The sequence below is a fragment of the Trifolium pratense genome, linkage group LG3 (assembly GCF_020283565.1).
Source record: "Trifolium pratense cultivar HEN17-A07 linkage group LG3, ARS_RC_1.1, whole genome shotgun sequence".
Classification (NCBI taxonomy): Eukaryota; Viridiplantae; Streptophyta; class Magnoliopsida; order Fabales; family Fabaceae; genus Trifolium; species Trifolium pratense.
In genome coordinates, this window is record NC_060061.1 from 5,386,861 (window position 1) to 5,395,540 (window position 8,680).

Below are 8,680 nucleotides of genomic sequence, written 5' to 3' on the forward strand. Positions count from 1 at the left end.
ATCCTCACCACTCTTTCCGACGAGGTGGCCTCCTTGGTGTCCCAGACGAAGACCTCGCACGACCTCTGGGAGCTTCTCAAGAACACCTATGCCAAAGCCTCCCGCAGTCACCTTAAACAACTCAAGGAACGTCTTCGGATGGCCTCGAAAGGTACTCAATCCATCACGACCTACATGCACTCTCTGAAGCAAACTGCTGATCTCCTCGCCTCTCTCGGATCTGCTGTCTCCGTCGAGGACATGACCGACCATGTCTTGCGCGGCCTTGATGACGGTTACCGAGCAGTCATTGATGGGGTCAACGCAAGGGACACTCCAATCACCTTTGATGATCTCCTCGAAAAGCTCCTCATCCAGGAACTCTCTCTTGCTGCTGCTCAACGCCAATCACCTGTTCCTGTTACTGCGCTGCACGCTCAGGCAAGGTCGACCAACAACAAGCCTCGACCAAGTCAGGCACCTGCACCGACCAACCAACGCCCAGGTGATCGCAAACCATTCCTTGGTCGATGTCAATGGTGCAACACCAAGGGACACGTCCTCGCTGACTGCCAACTTTTTCGGACCCAACACCCCAGCGTCCCCGCACCTCCTCGTTCTTCTCCGAGCACCACTGGCCAGGCCCAGGCCCACTCCGCTACTGCTGGCACATCCTCGCCTGGTTTTCTGCTCGACAGTGGAGCAACACATCATGTGACCAACGACCTTACAAATCTGGCACTTCACCATCCATACACTGGCCCCGACTCCCTCTTCATGGGGAATGGTTCAGGTTTAAACATCTCTCACTCTGGAACACTTTTAATTAATGATTTATCCTTGTCTAATGCTCTTTATGTTCCCTCCATGAAACAACAAATCATTTCTGTTTCTCAACTCACCAAACAAACTAACTCTGCAGTTGTTTTCTTACCAAACTCTTTTTATGTCATGGACTTGCAGACACGCCAAACAACCCATAAAGGCTCATGTGTGAATGGACTTTATCTGTTGCCCACGACCTCACCTTCCGCCCACACCGTCCAAGTGGAATCCTCTGCTTCCTGGCATCACAAGCTTGGACACCCTTCAACTTCCATCTTTAAATTTATTCAACATCATTTTTCTTTAGGTTCAAATAAATTTCCGCAATCAGATTGTAATTCATGCCAAATTAATAAAAGTCATAAACTTCCTTTTCATGAATCTACTCTTACATCTACTTATCCATTAGAAATAATTTTTTCTGATGTATGGACTTCCCCTGTTTTATCTATTGATGGTCTTCGTTACTATTGTTTGTTTGTTGATCATTATACTCGCTATATATGGCTATATCCCATGAAACTAAAATCTGATGTGCAATCTATTTTTCCCAAATTTAAAACACTAGTTGAAAACTTCTACCAACACAAAATAAAAGTCCTATACACTGACAATGGTGGCGAATACATTGGTCTTCGTTCCTTTCTAAGTACTCATGGCATAAGTCACCACACCACTCCCCCTCATACACCCGAACACAATGGCATCTCTGAACGGCGGAATCGGCACATTGCCGAAACCGGTCTCTCCCTCCTTCACCACGCTGGCCTTCCCCTCACCTACTGGCCTCACGCCATGACCACTGCAGCCTACCTCATTAACCGTCTCCCTACCCCAATCCTCGGGCACCAATCACCTTACTCTAAACTCATCCGCATTAGTCCGGATTATCATAAATTAAAATGTTTTGGATGTTTGTGTTTTCCTTGGATTAAACCTTATGCTAACCATAAACTTGCTCCAAAGTCTACTATGTGTGTTTTTGTAGGTTACTCAGCTGATCAACATGCATATCTATGCCTCGATCCTTCAACTGGACGGATTTACACCTCTCGCCATGTCAAGTTCGTCGAAACTGAATTCCCCTTCCGTTCACTGGTGGCCCAACCGATCACGTCCACGACCTCACAGACTGGTCCACTCCAACTGCCCGTCTTGCCGACCATCGCTCCACCTACTGCGAGCACCAATCCCACATCCCCGGATACCTCACTTGTTGAGCCTCCCTCCCCGTCTGGCATTTCCTCCCCGACCACATCCCAATCCTCGTCCTCAAATACAACGAGCAATGAAACGACCAGTAATGACCCCCCTTCCTCCTTACAGCCAACATTGCTCCCACAACCACAAACGACCTCTCCCCCCACAACGACCACTGAACCCCATGGCGGTGGGATCATCACCCGGTCCAAAAACAACATCGTCAAACCCATCCACAAACTCAACCTCCATGTCCGTCCCTCATCCCCGATGGAACCTAGTACTATTACCCAAGCCCTTCGTGATCCGGACTGGCGTTCCGCCATGTTGGCTGAATTTGATGCCCTACATCGCAACAACACCTGGGAACTCGTTGGTCGTTCCTCTGCTCAAAATTTGGTTGGTTGTAAGTGGGTCTTTCGCATCAAGAGAAATCCAGATGGGTCCATTGATAGGTACAAGGCTCGATTGGTCGCTAAGGGTTTCCATCAACGCCCTGGTTGTGACTACACAGAAACATTTAGCCCCGTCGTCAAACCAGTGACAATTCGGATCATCCTCGCCTTGGCAGTTCGACAAGGATGGTCCGTCCGCCAGCTTGATGTTAACAATGCCTTTCTTCAAGGGACGCTCAACGAGGAGGTCTACATGGCTCAACCACCTGGCTTTGTTAACAAAAGCTTCCCTGATCATGTCTGTCGCCTAAAGAAGGCGCTCTACGGGTTAAAGCAAGCTCCTCGCGCTTGGTATATGGAACTTCGTGTATTCCTGCTCTCCATTGGCTTCGTCAATTCCACCGCCGATGCTTCTTTGTTCATTCAGCGGACACCACGCGCGACACTATACTTGCTCGTCTATGTCGACGACATCATTGTTACGGGGAGCTCCTCGACAGAATTGTCTCGTCTCATTGCTACACTTGCTGCCCGTTTCTCATTGAAAGATCTTGGCTATCTCAATTATTTCCTGGGTGTTGAAGTCATTCCTTCCGCTGCGGGCATGTTTCTTTCACAACGGAAATACATCACTGATCTCCTTCAAAAGTCGGGCATGACAGAAGCTAAACCAGCGTCCACTCCAATAACTGCTACTCCTCCGCTGCTCAAAAACTCTGGTGATCCCTTGCCCTCCCCGACTGAATACCGAGCACTAGTTGGAAGTCTCCAATACTTGAGTCTTACTCGACCAGACATTGCCTTCGCGACCAACAAACTTGCTCAGTTCATGCAGAACCCGAGCACCATGCACTGGTTGGCTCTCAAGCGCCTACTTCGCTATCTGGCCGGCTCTTGCGACAAAGGCATTTTCATCTCCGCGACTGCTCCCCTGAACTTTCATGCGTACTCAGATGCGGACTGGGTGGGTGACAAAGATGATTACATCTCTACCACTGGTTACCTGCTCTATCTTGGCGACACCCCCATCTCTTGGAGTTCCCGCAAGCAACGCTCGGTTGCTCGATCATCCACTGAAGCTGAATATAAAGCCTTGGCCGACACGGCCAGTGAACTCCTTTGGGTACTCTCTTTGTTCACTGAACTTGGTCACACTCCTACAGCTGGTCCTGTCATCTACTGCGACAATCTTGGTGCTACACATCTGAGTGCTAATCCTGTCTTCCACTCCAGAATGAAGCACATAGCCTTAGCTTATCACTTTGTCCGTGAAAACGTTCAACGTGGCCGTTTTCGTGTTTCCTTCGTCTCTACCAACGACCAGCTTGCTGACATTCTCACCAAGCCTCTGCTTCGCCCCCGGTTCGAGTTTCTACTATCCAAGTTGCATCTTTCTTCCAGGTCGCCCAACTTGCGGGGGGATATCAAGCATAATTAGTATTTAATTATTATCATTATTATTTTAGGATTTGTATAAAGTCTATAGAGTCAATCACCTTAATTGTTGGAGATATTTGTTCCTTAATTTACTCCAATTAGGTTACTATACTTGTTATACTTGTGTATATATACACCTCTTGTAAACTCTCAAAAGTAATGCAATATACAACTTTATTCATTCCTTTATAGGAAGTTCTCATATATGATACGAACTAGTTCTACCTCAAGAGGAAGGCTTCTTCATTCTCATCCCCTCCTCTCCAGAGGATTCAAACTTTAATATCCCTATCCTTGCTCAGCAAGTAAGAGCCCGTTTTATTTCTCATATTTTTTGTTTTTCATTTTCAATTTAATAAATAAATAAATATAAGAGAGACAATTATATGGTGTACAAGTGAGATAAATTTTTATAGTAAAAGAAAAAAATGTGAGATAAATTTTATACCATGCACAAGTATGTTTCAATCATTGGATCAATAAATCTCACTAATAAATTAAATAAGATATGATGAGACTTATTAATCAAATGGTAGAAAATAAACTTGGACATAGAGCAAAATTAATTTAGGGGCCGTTTGGATTGGCTTATTTTTTAGCTTATGCAAAACAGCTTATGTAAATAAATAAGTTTTTATGCATTATTATAAACCTTTCAAGGTAGTTTATGATAAAATAGCTTATAAAAATATAATTTTTGTTAGTAAAAACTTATAAATTTATGTAAAACTTGTTTTATTTGCATAAGCTAAAAAATAAGCTGAATCCAAACGAGCCCTTATTTGTGTATTAGACAAAACAACATAAGAGAATGTCCGTAAATTTAATATGTCTCACTATTTTCTTTTATAATTTATGAAAATTTATTTTTCCTAACTTGTCTTCAAACTTCTCTCTATCATAATTGTTTAGTCCTTAAGTATATCATCTCCTTGATGACGATTTAAAATGAACACAATTTAAAAAAGGAAAAAGTAAAGAAATTAAAAAGGAACTAGTGTCTCAAATGAACTATTACTTAAAAAATAACACGTTTCTAATTGCTTATATAATCCAGATGAACTAAATAATGTGAAAAAATGCAAACGTAATATCAACTTGAGCTTGAATTCCACTTTAGGGCATGTAAGGGGCAAAGACAACTACTGAATTGTGTCCACCAAACCCAAATGAATTGGAGATAGCTGCATAAAGAATAATAAATATCAGAAACATATTCTTTTTACATTTTAGAAACATAATAAAATGCAAATGTAATATTCACACCAAGACAACCTACATACCAACATTAACTTCATGCTTTTTCTTAACATTAGGAACAGTATCAATTGTAACATCATCCTCCAAGTTCTGTGGAAAAAGGGAAAAATATCAGACAAAACGAAGCGTGTTTGAGGTTTGTTTGAATTAATTTAATTGAGCTTATGTACTAACATAAATACTTGTGAGACTGTTTTCAGCTTATTTCTATACCCTTTTAATGATAGCTTTTGCATAAGCACTTATGCTATAAGCGATTAATTAAGTTGTTTTTCTAGAAATTGAGTAATAAGATAAGTTTCAAGCCATGACAATACATCTTGGTTAATAGTTGGATGCAACCAGCCAGTTGTTATTGCTTTGATAGTTGCTATAGCTTCCAAACCACCAGCAGCACCAAGACAGTGGCCAATCATTGACTGAAAAAAGAGAGAGGAGGAGACTATAATAATAAGCTTCAAGATCAATAAAAGGATGTTCTTGGGGTTCTAAAACATATACAGAAAGTAAATAAATTTCTTACCTTTGTCCCATTCATTTTCAATTCTGATGTGTTCTTAAAAACCTTTTTGATTGCATTAACCTCAGCCAAGTCACCAGCTAGTGTTGATGTGGCATGAGCATTCACATAGTTCACCTTTACAATTTAGAAATCAACCAATTGATTAGAATTCATCAATTTCACATGAATATGAGAATTTGAACTGGTTCGGGTGCATATTTGAAATCACAGTATGTTCGACGAAACCACAGTAGTACTGTGATTTTGTTAACGTTCGAAAATGTAGTTTTTACTAAAATCACTGAGGCACACCATGATATTAACATGCACTAAAATAATTTTTTCCAAGTTTTCATATCACTGATTACTTGTTGCTTACCTCTTCAACGGAAACCCCGGCATCTTCTAAACTCTTTTTTATGCAAGATGAAACTCCAAATCCATCAGACCTTGGATCAGTCATATGATGAGCATCACATGTTATGGCACCACCCAAGTATTCAGCAAGTATTCTTGCTCCCCTCTTTGTTGCACTCTCCAAGCTCTCCATTATCTTCTCTCAAATCAAATTGGCATCATTTGAATTGCATTAGGTGAACATTAGTTAATTGAAAGAAAACATGCTAAGACATAATGCTAGTAAGGACCAAACTTCGTTAAAGTGAGCAGCTCGCTTTAGCGAGTAAAGTGGATAATATCAACTGTTGATAAACAAATAATGAAGTGTGTAAAATATCAACCGTTGATTTTCTCAGTATTCACTTTAGAGGAGTCAAATCTCTGAAACAAAATAGTAAGTTTAAGATTCTACCAGGACACCAGAGCCTTCACCGATAACAAAACCATCACGATTTTTGTCCCATGGTCTTGAAGCCTTCATAGGTTCTTCATTCCTCTGAGACAAAGCCCTGCAAGCAATGAATCCTCCAACACCAGAAGGTATAATTGAAGCTTCGGTACCACCAACCACCATAATATCTACTTCACCACTTCTAATGTGATGAGAAGCAGCACAAAAGCAGTAATTTGCTGTTGCACAAGCAGTAGAAATGGAATAATTTGGTCCTGTTAGGCCAGTTTCTATAGCCAACAAAGCAGAACTCATGTTGGGGATGGAATGGGGAATGAAAAATGGAGAAATTTCACTAGGTCCCTTTTGTATGAGAGCATGAACAGCATTGCTAAAAGTGGCTACACCTCCCAGTCCTGTTCCCACTATAACTCCTATTCTTGTTTTGTCCATCTGTTAGAAAGAAAAAAACTAACCATAAGATATTTGATAACGAAGTTCGGCCAATTTTGTTTACGTCTCTGACTACAGAGAGGTTGTAGTTCCTTTCTATTATTTCAAGTTTATGGTTTACCATATATAACTTGTATTTAAATATTACGGTTCAGATTATAACATTATCTCTAAAGTCTAATCAACTATATAGTTTGTGCCTTGTGGTATCAGTCCTAAGTTATGAAACTTCGAAAAATACTTTTGATTTTGACTTACATTTTTAAGGACTTCATATCCAAGATTAGCATCTTCAAGTGCTCTCTTGCCTGAAACTAAACAATACTTCAAGCAATCATCGAGGTGCCGGTCATTCTCTTCATTGATGTAACCTTTTGTAGAGAAATCGCGTATCTGACCGCCAAAACGGACAGGTAAGCTTGAAGCATCAAACCTATCTATTAGGCTTATCCCACTTTCTCCCTCTAAAAGTTTGTTGTAAAATGTATCTATGTCACTTCCAAAGACTGATACAAGACCCATTCCTGTTATAACTACTCTCTTTTTTGGATCTTTCTCTCTTTTAGGTGCTGCTGTAGTTGGAGAAGCCATTGCTTTGATTGTTTGGCGTTTCTTGCCTGTATAATGCAAGTAGCAAGTTTCAAATCCAATTAACAATAAAGATGTAAGATAAATTCATTTTAGCCTATGTTTGGTTTCACGGTGGGTATGCCAGAATCACGGTGATTCACTGTGATTTTTCAAAAGCTACAGAGTGTAGCTTCAGTGAAATCACGATGGATCACTGTGATTCTGGCATATCCACCATTGATACCAAAGATAGGCTTAGTTTAGATCATATTGTTCTGAGTGCTTGTACAACAACCGTCCGATGAAAAATCTGTGGCCAAGATCCTTTACCGCGTGCAACTGTGTAAAGCAGATACAGCAGTGGATCCAGGTCTGAAAATGGGATTACGCCGACAGTATATCTCCATTAAACTCCCAATACTATTAATTTATCAACCTATCTAGCAAAAACAGAAAATATTTGTATTTTTTTAAGCTAACTTAATCTATTTTCTGAGTAATGATCTAAATTTGAGAATGTAATTCATTATTTCTATTCATGATTGAGCTAAAATACAAGGATCAAGAGTAAAAAATGAAGAACAATTACCAGAAGCTAAAATGAATCTTTTTGGCATGCATGCAACTGAATACATTTGCATTCTTTGAGTCAATCTAAGACCTTCATACTTAACCAAAGATACCTCAAAAGAACATGTACTAGAAATACCAAAGCATACCATGTTGGTTATCTTTCAAAAAGGAAGGATTTGATGTTGATATATTATAAAAGCCAAGCTTTGTTTTGAGTTTGGGTTGTGAAGTGTAACACTTTTTTATTTGTCCTGAAATGAAGTAAACAAATACTATTAAGTTTTTTGGTTTGCATTTCTTTCATTTTAATTGCATAATAACTACATAAACAACTGCATTCCAACCTTCAATTAAAGAATGTCATATTTGTTGGTGGATTGTGATTATTGTCCAAAACTACTATACTGAGACATACGTACTATATTGTTCAGGTGTATGTAATATAATATGTCTTGGCTTAATGAAAAATAGTGAAAGTGTGAAACAGTTTATTACTCAAATCAAATTTCACCAACACGTGTTAAAGTAATAAATGATACAAAATTTAGGACTTGTCCATATCGAGAGTCCTTCTTGATCATAAAACTAGTCCCTTTTCCCGTGCGAGGCGCGGGATATACTACATGCATGGCAAATGAAGAGAAGTGAAATAATATATAATAAGATACCTAGAAACAAAATTATGAACGCAAAGCA

General features: G+C 40.0%; 1 protein-coding gene across 1 annotated transcript; it reads right to left on the bottom strand.

Moving 5' to 3' along the window:
* Window positions 1-4,533: 4,533 nt before the first annotated feature.
* On the bottom strand, window positions 4,534-8,264 carry LOC123915617 (3-oxoacyl-[acyl-carrier-protein] synthase I, chloroplastic-like). The gene is made up of 8 exons (XM_045966804.1): window positions 8,001-8,264; window positions 7,100-7,458; window positions 6,410-6,841; window positions 5,978-6,151; window positions 5,620-5,733; window positions 5,414-5,515; window positions 5,120-5,186; window positions 4,534-5,020 (listed from the first exon to the last, which is right to left on the bottom strand). Exons 1-8 carry the CDS (start codon window positions 8,131-8,133, stop codon window positions 4,953-4,955), a joined length of 1,449 nt encoding a protein of 482 aa, XP_045822760.1. The 5' UTR covers window positions 8,134-8,264; the 3' UTR covers window positions 4,534-4,952.
* Window positions 8,265-8,680: the final 416 nt, after the last annotated feature.